At 44.6% G+C, this 17,503-nt stretch overlaps 1 protein-coding gene and 1 pseudogene across 1 annotated transcript; both read left to right on the plus strand.

The window, feature by feature from the left end:
* The first annotated feature begins 5,544 nt into the window (after positions 1–5,544).
* On the plus strand, positions 5,545–13,915 carry LOC137605159 (protein FAM171B-like; annotated as a pseudogene).
* Positions 13,916–14,973: 1,058 nt separating this feature from the next.
* LOC137605350 (germinal-center associated nuclear protein-like) lies at positions 14,974–17,130 on the plus strand. The gene is made up of 3 exons (XM_068329977.1): positions 14,974–15,564; positions 15,653–15,803; positions 15,914–17,130. Exons 1-3 carry the CDS (start codon positions 15,443–15,445, stop codon positions 16,079–16,081), a joined length of 441 nt encoding a protein of 146 aa, XP_068186078.1. The 5' UTR covers positions 14,974–15,442; the 3' UTR covers positions 16,082–17,130.
* The last annotated feature ends 373 nt before the right edge of the window (positions 17,131–17,503 follow it).

The following is a 17,503-nucleotide window of genomic DNA, read 5'->3' on the forward strand; positions in this document are numbered from 1 at the left end:
CATAACGTAATGAATAAATGAACATGTCACAAAAATAAAACCTTCCCAAGGTGGACTGAAGGATGAGCTCAAAAGCCTGGCAGCCAGAAAAAAGCAGCTACTCTACAGTCTGATGGTGTGGCGGCGGAGAGCTCCTGTGTCTTTCACCAGACGGCGGCAGGGTGAGCAGGTCACTGCTGGGGTGCCGCTGTCTTTCAGCTCTGAACATGTCACCTCTCCAATAACAGCGATGCTCACTACCAGCTGAAGATGCTCACCCGCCGCAGAGCTTTTCCAGTCCATGTGGGATCCATGGCGGCTTGTTCTGTAATAACTTTTATTGATCCTCTTCCATTGATTTTATCATACTGACATATGATGCAGAGACACTTTGGCGACACGTACAGAGTGTCCCCTGCCCTTCGCCCAGAGTCAGTTGGGGTAGGCTCCTGCAGAGCAGAAGTAGCTGTAGACAAGATGGTTACGGTTGTCCCGGAAAACAGATGGATGCACTTATGATTGCCAGAATTGTTTTAATGCTTGAAAACTTTGTCAAATGTATTGTTTTGATGAGCATACCAAACGTGGTCATCGAAACAAGACAGCTGTGTTTAGTGTAAAGCTTTTGAATATGCAAGCCTCTGTAACTGGAAAAAAAATGTTTGGATAATGGCACTTCTTTACTTTCCTAAATTGATCATTTACATTAATTAGGCAAAAAACTGTGGAGAAACAGGCCTTCTGACTTCTTCTGGAACACTTTATGGAAATGAGGCAGCTGTCTTTGATAATGCAATTGGATGAGATTCTGCATGCTGCTCCCGGGAAACCAGGCCTGAGTGTTAGCTGCTGCTCCATAGAAGTGTGTGGCGTCATCATGCTCTCCACACGAACCCTATCAATCGTTCAGACCACTCATCAGCTCCAAATGCCTCTTATTTAAGTTGCCAGGCAGGAGATCGGTATTAACTCGTGTCAGTGGGTGTCAAGCATTTGCATTTGAAAAAACAAAAATAAATAGCATCAGTTAATGTTCTTCCGATCCTCAATGGGGTTTTTTTCCAAATCTCTGAATCCAGTTCCTTTCAGAAGACAAGTGCATTGTGTAAAAGATTTTGCAAAAAAAAAAAAAACTCTTTTGGGATCAAAAGAAGAAGTCAGTCAACAAACAATCAATAAAGCAGCCTAATCACCAAAAGGTCTTCTGGGTATGCATTCATGTCTGGAAGGCTGCAGCGAAAGGCTCATGATAATAAAGAAGGGATGATGGTACTTGTAATGAAGTTAGTGCTCTGAATTCTCAATCTTCTGCGGTGTGGAGCCGTCCAATCATCTGGTTCGGTTCTTACACTGCATGTACTTATATCAATACACCCAGGGTCTGGGATTTAAATGTATTCAAACAAAGTCCTTGGATCACCTATGCAGTAGAATCTAATCAGGGTACAAGGGTCTCTCTATTAAATAGATCAATAAACTGTAATTGATCCATAGATAAAAGAGGAGAAGGCAGAGGCATCACTCCCTGTCCCACCTCTCCGACTCCCCTCACGTCCACTTGAGACAGGCTTAAAATTCATGTATTGCTTTTGTCTTGCGGAACAGGAAACAGCAGCTCATTTTTTTCACATCATTCACACCCCTTCCTTGGTAGTCTAATTACAGTGCTGGGAAAAACCTCCCTTCGCGCTCGTCTACTGTCTGGGTATGGAATTTTGAATTAATGGCAGCTAGCAGACACTTCTGTAGGCCATCATCACACGGCGTTGGGAAACAGATGAGTTGGACAGACTTTCAACGCCCCTGAAAAAAAATTGGATTTCTGTGATGATCAATTATAAATAGTAAATTCAACGCGCTATTGATGCAAGAAAAATAGAACAAGAGTCGACAGCTCTATTAGCGTCTCTGTGAAAGCACTATCCTCAGAGAGTCCACCTAATTACCGTCTTCAGACCTGGAAATGTGGTGTAAAAAGCTCCACAATATTCAATTTGCTTTTTTCTTGCCTTGTTCTTTTTTGTGTGTGTCATACTCCATTTTCCTTCTTGTGTCTAGATCTGTGTTAATTACCCAGCAGACTTCTACCTCTGTGGTGTGTTTGTGTGTGAGGTGATTGTGCCAGTTTTGGCAGATTTCTGAGCATCAGTGGTCCCAAGACCAAATTCATGTTTTACGGTGACAACAGCAGCCAGCATTGTGTGTGTTTTATGGACATTGGGAATTTTTGGAAATTTGGGTGTCACAACATTTGGGGGATTTGACATCATATGTCCAATATTTACTTATGTTCCCAGGGGGTCATCAAGTATTGGTCGTTGTCATTATCCCTATATCACTTCGGGACAAAGACCTGGCAACCGAGACCCGTTTTATTAGCAAAGCCTGAAAGCAACAGATCCCAGCTTTCAATCTGTTTTTCTTTATTTTCTTTTATTTATTTTCATTTCAACTCTATTTGTCCTTCACTGTTTCCTTCAAATGAATCACTGTCCTCATGGCTTCCTGAATTTTTCCCAAAGACTTCATTATCTTACGATGATATTCCACGTCATGCCAGCGCGTCCCAAAACGCATTGCCGATATTTCAAGATTAATGGAAAGTCATGCACTTGTCTCTCCGGGCAAGGGCTTATCCACTCGGTGACATTGTCTGCCACTTTGTCATGTTTCTTGTCTTATACCCTCATGTCAGTTTGTAGCCTCTAGTCCATCTGGGGTATTTTGAAAGAGAGCGCAGCTGCAAAGCCTTTCCTTTAATCTGTTGCACCTGCTGCCGATGTCACCTGACAGACTGCCCCGGTTCCCAATCAGGCGCAGACCAATTATTGGTGAATGAGTCATGATGGTTAAAATCATTTTAAGGTTGTGCATTGATTTAAAAGAAAGTGATATTGACTTCACCTTAAATGAAACAATGGGTAAAACAGACCATGGGGCTAAACTGTAACTTTTAATGCTTTACGTTTACCATCACATATATTTTTATAACCTCTTATCACTGCCAGGCTTAGGTTATATACAAAATATGACTAATGATATTAACTATCATTAACTGAAGTTAAATCCATGTTGACTTTTATAAGCATTCAAGTCTTTTTAGAGAGAGAGACGTCTTTAAAACAGATGCTGACCTTATAAGTTCTATGAGCAGAAAATGAAATCAAATTATATTTATATACCACCAAATCATAACAGAAGTGGCACTTAACATTTTGAGACAAACCAGTCTCAAACCCATTTGCATAAATCTTCTGTAATGCACTGCCAACGTGTTCGGAGCGTCTCCCCCACCTCATTCCCATAAATTTGCTGGGTTAGGCTCCAGCAACCCCCGTGACCCCGAAAGCAGAAAAAGCGATATGAAAAATAAATGAAGAAATAAATAGAATTCCCAAGGAGCAAACAGCAGTGAGAGAATACCTGTCTGCCTTCACCAAATATGTCTCATATTGAAGAAAAACAGAATCGGTAAAAGAAAACAGAAGAACAGAAAGATGACTTTGATTTATTAAGAGAAACTAATAAAGCAGGCAGCTTTGTGTAGGAAAACAAATAAAAAGTTTTTCTGTGCTCCAATAAGATTAATAGAAGAAAGCAGCCAAGGATTAAACAGAGAGCCAGAATAGATTTTGAGGGTGAAAGCGAACAGATTTCCAAAATAGTCCCAGAAGACGCGACTATTTATGTGGAGAAATGAACCATTACTGTATCTAATTTGTGCCAAATTGATCCCGGGGAATCAGGCTGCCATCCATCCATCCTCCTGCTCGTGTGTTTAGACTCCGATTCATACTTTGTCAGAGGGGAAAAGTGCTGGGAGGACAAATGTGTCAGCTTACTTCCCCTCTGAGGGCCCTGTCACCGAAGAGCTATGATGGTGAAGAAGCTAGAAGGAGAAGATCCGCTCAGTGAGCCGAGTTTGAACCTGAAACTTGGCTCACTGAGCGAGCCAAGTTTCAGGTTCAACATGAAGGACGTAAAGTGAAGCAGGGCAGGTTTTCTTGAGACTTCAACAAAATGAAGAGGAGTGGCAGGTAAGGAGGAAAAAGGTGTAAAATTTCAGATTTAATGCTTGTGAAAGTTGAACTACTGGGATTTCAACCTATTTAGCTGCAGTAAAACTAATTCCAGCACCGACAAACTCCAGCTCCTCCCATCTAACCACATGGAGACCCAAAGAAGAAGACCTGAAACTCTCAGGCACGGTAAGTTAATATAAATTCTTATAGAAACTGTAAAAGTGTGTATATTAGTGTGTGATGGATATAAAGACATGCCTGCAATCAAATACATTAAAAGTGGGATTAAAATACGAACGCTTGAGTATAAATATAGATCCAAGAAACATGCGTCACCTAACAGCTGTACAAAAAAGTCAAGGAAGCTCTTTTGGATCAAACATTTTATTTTCTGACATATAGGCTCTATACTGCATGAGGGGTTGAATTATGTGAGACGAGTGTGTACGCTGCCTTTACACATCACATAGGTGATCAATCAAAGCAAAATATGATCAAATGAGTGGAGAGACACCAGGAGTGCATTGGCACAAGGGGTCACTGAGTGGGATGATGGCTGTGAAAATGATGTGAGTCAGAGCCGTCGTGTCATTCCTGTCAAATTACCTCCACGAAAATCTGCAGCTCATTATGCGTTAACGTCGATGGAGTGATGACGTTCAACCCCCAGTAATTGCTATGGATTTAAAAATAGTCATGTTTATTTTAGAGCTCCTTCTAGTTGTCTAAGGTCAAAAAAAAAAAAAAAGTCAAGCACAGTTAAAACGGGTGGAGCAGGTCATCTGGTAGAGATCAGCAGAGATCCACAGTTCACACCGTTCAGGATTAATCTGCGTTTTCCAAAACACACAGAGAAAACAACAAAACAGGAGGACAAGTGTGTCAGTTTTTGAGAAGAAAAACGTCCCAGCTGGGGAAAAACTTTCCTGCACAGTTCAGTCCCCGTTGTTCTGAAGCGCTGCAGACTGCAGGTTGTATGGATTGAGTCAGTGACAGAAGCATAACGCCATCTACATGAAAAACTAACAAATACTAATGACCGTCTTGGTGATATCGATCAGAGATCATCTGCTATTGGAGGAAATGGGTGGTTCCTGGCAGACTGTAGTAACATTACATTGTCGCCATCTAGTGGCAGAATCCGATTAATGCAAGTGTTGGGAGTTCTAAGCGTTCCGAACGTGCGTATTGTAATGTGTTCACAATCACCCTGGTTTACACGTTCTGTCCTCGTTGAAATTAACCGTGTTGTAAGAACAAAAGAGGATAGTGAGGTGAAAATATTATTATAATCATTTTTAACATATTTCATCAATTTAATATAAATATTATGAGTTGACAGAAACGTGTAGAATACATGTAGATAGATAGATAGATAGATAGATAGATAGATAGATAGATAGATAGATAGATAGATAGATAGATAGATAGATAGATAGATAGATAGATAGATAGATAGATAGATAGATAGATAGATGGATGGATGAGGGGGGTTAAAGGGGAGGAGTTTCGGGCCATTGACAGGAGAACGGTGACGGTGGGAACAGATCTGCGGTCTGATCGTGTTGAACTTCAGTGCGGATGAAAACGGGTTTTGTGACGCCGCCGGTCGTCCACTCCTGAAGACATGCGCTCATTCGTGTGCGTCATGTTTGCGCTGATTTCATGCGGGACTGGGGAAGCTGCGGGAGAGTTGACTCCGACGCGACACCCGCTGCATGTTAACGACGGAAACTTTTCACACCGGGATCACGTGACAGAAGAGGCTCTCCAGCCCGCGTCAGGTGTGTTTGGAGTTTATTATAACACCCGATGATTCATATTCACGTTTAAAGAAAGCGTCCGGCCTGTTGCATAATGGCTGGAAGTCGTATTTTATTTTCGTTGTGTTATTCTAACAGTGCAGACGCCCTCACTGAGGAGCTGTAGGCCATCTGTTGGAAGATTTTTTCCCACCTATAAAATGCCCCGTGGAGCTGAACGCGGTCACCTCTTATCCATCAACCCCCTTTTTATTACATCGCCGACAACAAGAACGCAATTTCATTTTGCGCGCAACAACAACAGGCGCGTTGATCGCTCAGAGGGCTCCTCCACGTCACTGGTTATGATCATACAGGAGGCTCATTCTTCTCCTGACCTCCTTCGGCTTCTGTCCTCCCTCCTGTTTTTAATCATGTGCCCCCCCCCTCCATCCTCCCACGCAGAGATGCAGGCGCTCCGCATCCTTGTTTAGAGCTGAGCTGCGCGTAAAGACGGATTTGTGGCCCTGCTCGCTGTTTCAACTGTGTCGTGACTAATTCACGCTGCCGTGGGAGTGCGTTGCCATCGTCACGTGATCCTCTGGCCTGTTAGTTGGAAGCCTACCCAAGTGTGGTGCCATCCTGCCAACCCTCCTCCTCCACCTCCGCTCCTCTTTTTACTCTAACTAGAGAAAAAGGGAAAACGACTTAACATTTCCTCTCTTTGAACAGATGGTGACATTAACATCTGAGTTGTCATTCCTTGTTCACTAAAAAGAGGACGTGTTTATCGCACAACAGTGCCCGAGTTCCACCTCCCTCCAGTTGGATTTTGCTGACTGGAAGCCAGTTTGGCCCACGTATTTAAAGTGGTTCCCTCCATCAGTTGATGGTATGGCCTAATTCCAGTACACAAACATTGTGAAGAGGGGGCTGCTGGGTGGGCACCACAGATAAGTCCCTGTAGGACCATCTGTTGACCAGTTTGTGTTCCTCCCTGTGGATCTAAAGAGAAATGACAAAAAAAACGGTCATATTTTATTGTAATATGTCCTCATTTAATTTGTTAAGTGTGTAGCATTAAAACACTCCCGTGGGCTGTGGGCATGAGGCTCACAATGATAAAGAGTGATTTGTGTGATGTCAGAATTACTAAAAAACAAACATTGTTGACTCAGATGATTGGTTTCCAACCTGCCTTCAGAATAAGACGTCTGTGGAGCCCGAGGCGGGACTAGGACAGCATTCAGTCTTCATCACGCACATGACGTGGAGTAACTCTCCTCTGCCTCAGTGGTCTCAGACGGCCCAGTTAATCCACTCCATAAACCCCTGTGGCAGGTTTCAGTTCACCAAATGGGGAGATTATAGCAATCTGGCACCTCGACTTCAGACTTCAGATGCAGTGCCCCCCCGCCCCCACCAGGCCCTCCAGAACCCTCGGCTGCTCGTCCAAAACATCTTGTCCTCCATCCTCTCGTCTGTCTCTGCAGGTGGAAACGGGGGGGCCCTTCCAGGAGATCCTGCTTCTGATCAAATGGGATTGTCGAGGAGGGGGCGGGGGGCAGTGAAAATAGATCATCCGATTCTGACGTTTGTGAAATATTGCGAAAGCCGGTCGTGTAAAGCAGAAGCTTTCCAGCAATGCTCTGGCAGGATTACGAGCAAAAAGCAAATGTGATGCTGACACTCTGTCACAAAGCTCCATTAGCTGACTGTGGAAAAAGTCCAACAACAACTTTTTAATGCACTTGTAGCTCGTAGAAACTGACTGTGGAGGGTTGAAGATGAACAAGTGTCTCCCAAAGCTCACTATCCCACCATAGTTCAGGAGAATGTTTCCAGCAGGGCAGCAGGTGGGGGGACTAGCTTTGGCACTGGACAACGTTGGTTTCGCAGATGGTCTTTTCCAGCTGTCTTTAATCATACTAAACTCATTCAGTGGTGAAAATCTCTATTCTGTGCAACATTGACAGCAGTGAACCCCGATGACCCCTCGTAGGCTTCAACGTTTTTATTATCACGTCTACGGGTCGATGGGATGGAGCTGCGCTGCCAGAAACGAGGCCTGAGTGTGGCATTGCTTTTTAATGTACTTACACTCGATTCCGTGTTTCGGTGCCTGGATTGGTAAGAATGTGAGGCTGGTCAGTGCCGCACTTCTTTAGCACAAAGCTGTTTTGAGTCAACGTTTGATGAACTAAATTGCCACTTTTACCATTTCCACCTTTAAGGGATTAAGTGATTGATTTCCTTTAGCGCAAATTGGTTTTGGTGTTGTGTTGTCAATAAGGTCGCGTCCAGGTTAATTGGAACTTGGCCCGAAGCTCTTTGCTGCAAAGACGTGAAAACGTCTGGTTGTTCTTTATGCAAAACAGCAGAATCTTTTAATAGCTTTACATACCAGGTATTTTCAGACACAAGTCAGTCCAAAAGGCGTCATTTTTGTGCTGTTTCAAGCACAAAAATGAGAATTTTTTAAAATTTTGATCATAGATAATGATTCTTAACTCTTATGAACCTGGCTGGACTGATCCTGTTTCGTTGACTTAACAATAACATTATAATTTTTTTCCTCCAGGTTCTGCATTCAGCTTGGAGGTTCGGGTCAACGATGTCCTGAGTCGTGGAGGCCTGAGCCAGGCAGTGGTGGAGGTCTACACCAACTACACCTTGACCAGCACGGCTGTTACTGCGGAGGATGGCGGGGTTTTATTTCGTGTTCTGTACCACACAGGGATTCCGATCACGATCGTGGCCGGCAGGGACGGCTACGTCAGCACCCTGCTGCCCTGCAAACCCGACCGAAGGCCGAGTAAGACTTAATGAAGGAGAATCTACAATCCTTTCCACGCATGTGTCTGAATTCAATTACAGTAAAAACAGTACTCATGTTTATCTGGCATGATGTCTTCCTCTCTTGTCATCATTGCAGTATTTACATCTGTGACCGTGTCTCTGTTGGCTTTGAATCAAGGGAACATCTGGTTCTTTGAGGATTCTGTCCTCATCACTGGAAAATCCTCTGGTAAAATACTAACAGCTTCATATGAATGTTTGAATTTCTCTGTCTTATTTCATTGTCGTTGTCTCAGTGACTGTACTGCACACATCCATCTCTGGGCTTGAACCAGGAGCTAGTGTGACTAACCCACTGTGGCTCAGTGTAAAAGAATTGAGCAAGCCACAATAAGCCACATTCTGTGTCCAAGACAGTGGCGCAGCGCGTGGACGACCAACGCTCGCGGGGGGGGGGGGGGCTCCCCTGTGAAATTTTTGAGAAAATGGTGTCCTGCATTCTGAGGGCAAAATCTTGTGTTCAGTTTCCCTCCAAAAACCCACTAAAGCCAGCAGCTGAAGCTGAACTCTCTTTATTTCTGTCCTACTTTATGCAGGAATGAATGTGAGATTCAACCATTGAAAACTTCATTCACTCTGAAGATACAGTCAGACTAAATATTACTCAGTGTTTACTGGTAGTTTACTGAGACTAGAAGACATTTTAACTCTGACCACCACCAACACCATTGGTATGTCATGGTTTATTTAATTTAATTTAATTTAATTCAACAACAGGATTTTTCATTTCAATTTAAAAAGACATATAAAACATCAAGCGAGGTGAAAACACATTTACATCATCGCTGGTTATTCCTGCTGGTCAGAGGGAACAAAAGTCTAAGACTACTAACAAGTATTGATAATATCTTTCATTGACCTTCTGATCGGTCTGTCTCCACCCCCCCCCCCCAGCATTCACCATTTGTTTATTAATGAGGACTTTAACACAAACTCTACTAGAAAACACTGGATTCTTTTGATCGATGGTCCTCTCCTTGTCTTACACCAATTCACGGGTTCAGCTTGGAAAAAAACAATATTTTTGTTTTTCATTGGACGAGAGGAGGTCATGACCCCAGTGCATATGTAATGATCGGGAGCGTTCGGGTCACTTCGGCTATTTCTGTCGGCATGCTTCGGCTAAATTCCGTCGGCATTCGGAAATAGCGGCGCTATTTTCACTAGAGCCGTTCACTAGCGGAAGTAGCGGCGCTAGCGCCGCAGGCTAGTGGAAGTAGCAGCGCTAGCGCCGCAGGCTAGCGGAAGTAGCAGCGCTAGCTCCGCTCGCTAGGGGAAATAGCGAGCGGAGCTAGCGAGCGAAAAAGTTGTAAGTTTTAGCCTTTTTTCTGTAAAAATAAGAACGCCACTGAGGCTACACAGCCTTCAAACCTTGTAGCCAATCTGGAATCTACTTTGCCAATGGCGAAGTGGCGAATGGCTAGAGCAAGACCAGCATCTAAAGAAACATTATACATACATACATACATACATACATACATACATACATACATACATACATACATACATACATACATACATACATACATACATACATACCATGTTGTCTTTTATTTCTAGATCCATCCTCACGGCCTGCTGTGCAGTTCCCCAAGTACCTCCTAAACCTGTCAGATGGTGCTAACGTCTCCTCCGTTAAGGCCTTCCTGACCATTCCAAAGCCGCCATCAGAGGACGGCTTTCTGAACACTTTTGGCATCATTAACAGTCGATCAGGTAGAGTTGTGTTGCTGGAGCGCTGATTTAAATGTTGATAGTTTTAATTACATTTGTTAGCAGTTTGTTTCACAGACAACTGAAACCCAACATGACAGATATTTGTATCTGTAGTCTGAAATTTGCATTATACAGTAAGTAAAAGAAAGAAAAAGGATATATTTATTTCTCGACACTGCCATCTAGTGGTTACTTGTTGAACTACAGTCTGTTGACCACTGACATGAAACCAGCAGAAAAAAATGTTTTAAACATTTATTTGAAGACAGTTTTACCCAGTGAAATGTGTATATAACTAGTCTTAGAGCACAAACACTCTCTCAGCATTTACCTCCTCCTTTCCAAGGGCACGTCAGTGTGGAGTTGAGCCCAGTGGCGGCCGTCAGCGTTCAGCTCTTCTCAGGAGACTTGGAGATAAAGGTGTCGGGGCCCATACAGATCCGCCTCAGCGTTCCCCACAGCTCCGGACTTCAGGCTTCAGATGTCGTACCAGCTTGGTTCTTTAACCGGACCACCGGTGAGTGGGATCCTGGATGCCCTTAACGTGGAGTTCAGAAACAAAAGAGAGGACAATTTTAGTATTCTATTTAGAAATGTAGCTGAAAAATGAGAGATGAGTTGTAAGTCAAATGACAGACAGAGACCATTAAAGGAAGGATTCAAAAATGAATTTGAGGTTGGAGAATTACGAAAATGTGCTAAATGTTCCAAATGTTTTCACTCATTCTCTGTGTGTCACCTTAGAATTAATAATGTATTAATTTATTATTTGTGATTTACACAAACGTTACTGAAAAATTATTTTAAAGCGTTTGTTTCTCCCCCCCTTTTAGGTGGATGGATGAGGAAAGGACTGGGGAGGGTGGCGCCGTTGGAAGGTGACCTCGTGTGGAGTTTCAGCGCTCCTCACCTCGGTTACTGGATGGCCGCGCCTCTGTCCTCCACCAGAGGTGAGTGTTTACCTGAAACATGTCACATGTCAAAGTAGCACAAAAACAAATGCAGGACCAATCAGAATGATCGGTTGTTGGTATTTATTTCTTTCATGTAGGTTTCTTCAGGTTCAGCGTCCCGTTCGACCTCATCGATCACCATTCCTCTTTCCTGATGGTGATCCTCGTTGGAATGCTTGTTATTGTCACCTGTCTTCTGGTTGGGATATTTCTTTATCACAGGTAATGGAATCCTCCGCATTACGCTGCAATCCCATAACGTCTGTTTCAGGGTGACAACTATACTTAAGCTGCTAGTTCTTATTTGATTCATCGTCAGTGAAATGGTTGAGGAGAAAAGTGAAGTCTAATCCTGCTTCCTGTCTGTAAATCTAGCATGCATCATATTTTCTCCATTACGGCTCCATGACTTCCTCATTGCTGTCACTTCCTCAGAGCCACGAGGCTTCAGCTGAAGCCTCAAATCCAATTGTCAGGAGTGATTTGAGAGCTCTAGAAAATAGCTACTTATTTTCCAGCGTACCTCTTTTCAGTATGTTGTCTTTTCCACTGATTTGTCAGATGATTTCGTGTGGGTTGAGTTTTTCCACCCATGAATGAATGAGGGGCTGATTTTGATGTCGCATTGTTCTGAAGTGAGTGTTCCATCATGTCTGCAGACAATGGCTCAGTGAGGCTAAGATGAGGATCCAACCGGTGATGAGAAAAGACCAAAGCACCTCCACGCGTGTCGATGAAGCCTTGGAAGCCTCTTCGGGTGACTCCTTTCACCCACAGGATGGACCCCAAAGATCAGTCACAGAAAGATGGGACAATCAGCACGACGCCGCTTTTATTTCTGCACACAATGGAAGCATCATTGTGAACCCCGGCGCTGTGACTGTTGAGATGGCGTGTAATGAACTGGAGCTGTACGCCGGCCTGAATGATCTTAGTGGTTTGCATAAAACCACAGATCAGATCACAGGTCCATGCTCTCCGATGGAGAGTTTCTTTCTCTACAACCAACCTGTTGCCATTCTTCAAGCTCCGGCGTTCTTCCATTTGGAGGAGCAACCAGAGCAGCTCAAGAGGAGTAAATCGGCTAATCTTCCCCGAGCGGGGTCCACAAGCTGTGCTCCCGCTGGACCACTGAGTAAAGACAGCATCATCCAGACCCCCTCCCTCACCCAGAACCAGGCTACAGAAACTGAGACGCAGCCAGAAGCTGCGGAGGCACCTAAGGAGAGAACCTCCACCAACACACCCAGGGCTCACTTCAGCCTCCAGGAGTCGGTGTCAGTCCCAGGAACTTTAAATAAAATTGGGGGGAAGAGACACTCTTTGCATGCGTTGAAGGAACTTTCTGAAATCCCCCCCCTTCAGCCTCCTCGGGCCTGGTTTGTATCACTGGAGGGCAAACCTGCAGCTGAGATCCATTACGCCGTGTCGGAGCAGCAGAGGAGACGGAGACCGGCTGAGAGACGAGACACCAGTTTAGACTCAGGAGTGGACATGAGAACTGAACCACATGTCTGGGAGGAGGACTGTGACGCTGGAGCGCAACGCTACGTTTGTCAAAAACACGTCCGGCGCTAAAAAAGCAGGTCCACGATGAAAATCAGGAGAGTCTGTGCTGTCAGCTCCGTCAGTGACAAGATGGTCTCACAAGTGTTGCTTCATTGTTCATTCATTCATTCATTTTCTAACCCGCTCAATCCGCAAACGCAGGTCGCGGGGGAGCCGGCGCCTATCCCGGCAGTCTCAGGGCGTGAGGCGGGGGACACTCCGGGCACGACGCCAGTGCACCGCGGAGCCACACAGAAACAAACAGTCATTCACACACACTCCTACGGTCAATTTGGGACCGGCCAATCAACCTGAAGCGCATGCTTTTGGAGGTGGGAGGAAGCCGGAGAACCCGGAGAGAACCCACGCAGACACGGGGAGAGCACGCGAACTCCGCACAGAGCGGGACTCGAACCCGGGTCCGCAGTGTTGTGAGGCGGCAGCGCTAACCACTGCGCCACCGTGCCGCCTTGCTTCATTGTTGTACTGCTGATATCATTCATGTCCGTTGATTGCACTTGGTCTGTACTGGAACTGCTGTACAGGTAAAAAAAGAAAAGTGTAAGCCTCTGTAGGCACACAACTTTAAACCAGAACACTAATTCACTCACATAGACATTAATAAGTATTTAGCACTAACGAACAGTCATAACCTCCGGAAGTGGAGGTTACTGCTCACTGGGGCCCCATTCAGCACATTTACACAAAAGCCAACACCCCAGATGGGACTTGAACCCACAATCCCTGGTTGAGGAGGCCAGTGCCTTATCCATTAGGACACTGGAGCCACTCAAAGGGCAGAATCCTTACTTTCAAATGTTTTGTGGACAAAGACGTTTCATCTGTTGCCTCAGCATGGGGGGAGTGGGGTATCAAAGTGCAGGGTTGTTTTACCATGACTGGACATTTTCTATTTTATCTGTGTTCTGTATTTTGTTATGCAGTGAATTATTCTTAATAATATTTTAATACAATTGTGATGCGCATTCTCAGTATTTACCAAAAATAGAAGAATCAGTTCAAGTTTTAAACATGAACTTAAAGTGTATGAATTATTATCTTTTTTTAAAAAACTTTTCCAGCAACAGCTGAAACAGTGAGGTAAGAAGTCATCAGATACCCAAATAAAATGTGATCGTTCTACAAATGCTACAACAGAACTCCGGTTGGTTTTATTTCCTGGATGAAATGTTCTGAAAAGCAGGCGTCATCCCTGGAATGTCAGGAAAAAGATGGTTTTTATTGTGGACTGTTTTATTTGTTTAGCCGCGTTGAGATCTCACAGATTATTTTACAGCCCTGTCTGGTGAACCACCGTGAAGGGATGTCGCTGAGCAAAGCTTCTACAGATGGAAGTCGAGTTCAACTCAACTGAGGGGGTGGCTGTCGGCTGAGGGGCCGTCTGGCCCCAGCGGCAGTCAGGCTGCGACAGACACGACCATCGATCCGTCAATCAATCGGTGAATCAATCGGTGAATCAATCGGTGAATCAATCGGTGAATAATTCAGTGAATCGATTGTTGAATCGATCAGTGAACGGATCAGTGCATACATTGACCGGTCTTTGTCCGCGGGTCATTTGGTACCGGGCCGCACCGAAACAAAGAGTAATTTACGTTATTTCCGCTTTATTTACTTGAATGGAGTTTTTATTATAATTATTTCTTACAATAATTTCGTTTACAGAGATATTGATTATCAATGTATTAAAAAAAAGTTTCTTGTCTGTTGACGTCCGCATTTTACATCCAACCACTGCGGATGATTGATTATTAGACTACAGCCGTCCTGACGTCATTCACGATGATCGATCAGATGAAGGCCGGTCGGTGTGAACGTCGTGTCAGGACCCGTCCACACGTGTGTGCATCAGTGGGGTGATCAACACGGGTGTGAGCAGAACCCCGAGAAGGACGGGGGAGAGGACCGGGACGATCCTCCTGGAGGACGACCTCCATCACAGTTCTCCCTCCAGCAGGCAGCGCGTCCCGGTCCGACCCGGAACTGGTGTCTTTGGTGAGGAACGTCAATGAATGAATGAATGAATGAATGAATGAATGAATAAACTTTATTACACATAAAATAAAAGGAACAGACTAACAAATATTGAAGTGCAAAGCATGTTTATCAACGCATCTTCGACGTGGAGCTGTTATTTGAGGCCCCCTGAACATTTCTTCGGAGCGGAACGAGGAGGTTTTGATGTCGGAGCTGTTGAGCGGTTCGGTCACGAACAGAAGGTCCGGAGGAGTACCTGTACAGTGTGGGTGTCCATGACGTCACTGGAGCCTGCAATAAGGTGGTCATCATTGGACCGGGGTAACATCTACATGAGAGAATAGCCGGTTTTAGCTCCGTGTGTACCTGCAGACACGGGGCACATGCATGACGTCAGAGGTGGTGGCCCCGGGGACACGCCCCCCGGATAACAGCAGGTTGCGGGTCCAGCGTCTACAGCCCCCAGACCCAGCCATCACAACAAGGTGCGTTTTCCTTCCAGATATCTGCGTTGTCGTGTGGACGGAAGGCGTCAACGCAACAAAAGAAGTTGCGTTTTCAAACAGTTCCGGCATCGTGTGCCACACCTGCCCCCCTGTCCGTCAGACAGAGGTTGTTCAACAGTATGGTTGGGCCTCCTGAGGCTCCAACAGCCCTGCTGGACATCACACACTCCCCCACAGCTCAAGAGCTGCTGGTCAACAAAGTCATCCAAAGCTTAGAGGAGGAGAAAGCTGAAAACAAAAGGTACAGCTAAGACTTTAAAATAGAATTTGACCACAGCTTTTTTTTTTCTTTTTTTTTTCAAAACAATTTATGTGTCAACTTTTTACAGGTTCTTTGAGCAGTTTCAGTGTTGGGTGGATGGTGAACCTGTGGAACACTTGTCCACAGCGCTGTTTATACCATCCTCCACCCTGCTGTCCATGCCCACAACCATAACACATCCCCACACAGCTGGACCTCGAGATGCTGCTGGCACACAGGTATGACATGTCTCACTGATAGTGAAGGTGGCAGATTCAGCGTAACCTACAGAGCTTTATATATTAAAGCTAAGGCGGACTCATAAATGAGTGCATTTCTGTTGTAACAGGAGTTGGACTCTGATGATCCGTCAGACAAAGCAAACTGGCTTAAAACCAGGCCTGTTTCTATTGCGAGGCAAGCGAGGGAACTGGAGCAACAGATCTGGGCCAGCCGAGAGGAAGAAATGGCCTGCGCACTGAAGCTTAGTAATCTGCTGTCCATTGTCAATGACTGATGAACTGAAAAAAGAAATCTTGCAAGTTCTTCATCTTTGGAGATGTTTAAGAACTGAGATAAAGAAGCCGTTGTGCATGAATCATGGCGTAGGAGATTCCTTCTTTTATGTCTTTTAGTCCATTGTGGTGGGATGCATTTGCTGCTGTGTGTGTCTCACCATAGATAAACAAAATTAAGATTTTATCTTTAGGTTTTTTTTGTACAGTTGAGTTTACATTATAGATCAAATGTCCTTTTGTGTTTATTGCTTTGTACAAAGCTGGAGATTGTGATTCTAAAAGTGTGCTTCTCATTTATTTACCAGGCTGGAATAGTCAATCCGGCTACCATCCATAGAATGACTTATCAATGGCGGTGTTGAATAAAATAAAACTTTTATTTTCCAAGTAAACTTGGTTTCATGATGTGTGTCAGGGTTTCCCCTGTAATTAAACAGGCAGGCCAACGAGAGCCCCCTCCAGGCAAAAAAAGAAGTGACAGTGTATGGTGTATGTAAAACAGTGTATGTAAAACATTCACAAAATGCTATGTGATCTTTTTTCTTTGTTCAAGTGTATCTTGAAAACAGTGTTCTGCACACCGATATTTAACGTATGTATCCTGTTTTACGATCGTACGATGTGGGCAAACCATCCAGAAAACACACACTTCCCTCTCCCCAGACACCTCCAGCTCCTCCGGAGGGGTCCCGACGCGTTCCCAGGCCAGCTGACAGACAGCCCGACTCTGTCATGTACGCATAATGATGACGTCATTCCAGGAACGAAAACTCCCGAGTTTAGCCGAGCCGAGAGGTGACTCGGTGTTTCACCAAGTTTGGCCCCGCTGAAACAAGCCGTGATGACGGTCGTTCCGCTGGATGACGTCACCGGAAAATAAAGCAGGTGGATTTCCGGCTCCAGCGCAGGTTGGAGTTTAGTGAACCGGAGGAAATGGACCGGAAGTGTCCTGGAGGCCGGAAACCAGGAAATACCTGGAAAAACACGGCGGAAGATTAAACGTGGAGAAAAAGTGGCTAACAGGTAGCTAACGGGTAGCGAACAGTTAACAGGTAGGGCGTTCCCATGTGAACCACTGCTCCGGACCCTGCTTCAGACATGGACAAACCACGTGACTGATGACGTTTGGCGAGGGGGCCTCCATGCAGCTGGAATGTTATTTAATCCTGAAGAAATCCAAATTTCAGATGAATTAAATAAAGTTTATAAATATGAAAGCCTTGTTTTCATTATTCTTCTATATGAAGACCGATAATGTGACTTGTAAATAAATATAAAGCTGGTGTGAAGTGACTCCATCATATAAAACAGGAACGAGATGATAAAAAACTAGAGTGTGCATTCTTAATTTCCCTTCGGGGATTATAACAGTATATAAAATTAAAAATAAAAAAAAACAAAAAACGAGGAGCTCCAAGTGT

The sequence above is a fragment of the Antennarius striatus genome, chromosome 12 (assembly GCF_040054535.1).
Source record: "Antennarius striatus isolate MH-2024 chromosome 12, ASM4005453v1, whole genome shotgun sequence".
Lineage (NCBI taxonomy): Eukaryota > Metazoa > Chordata > Actinopteri > Lophiiformes > Antennariidae > Antennarius > Antennarius striatus.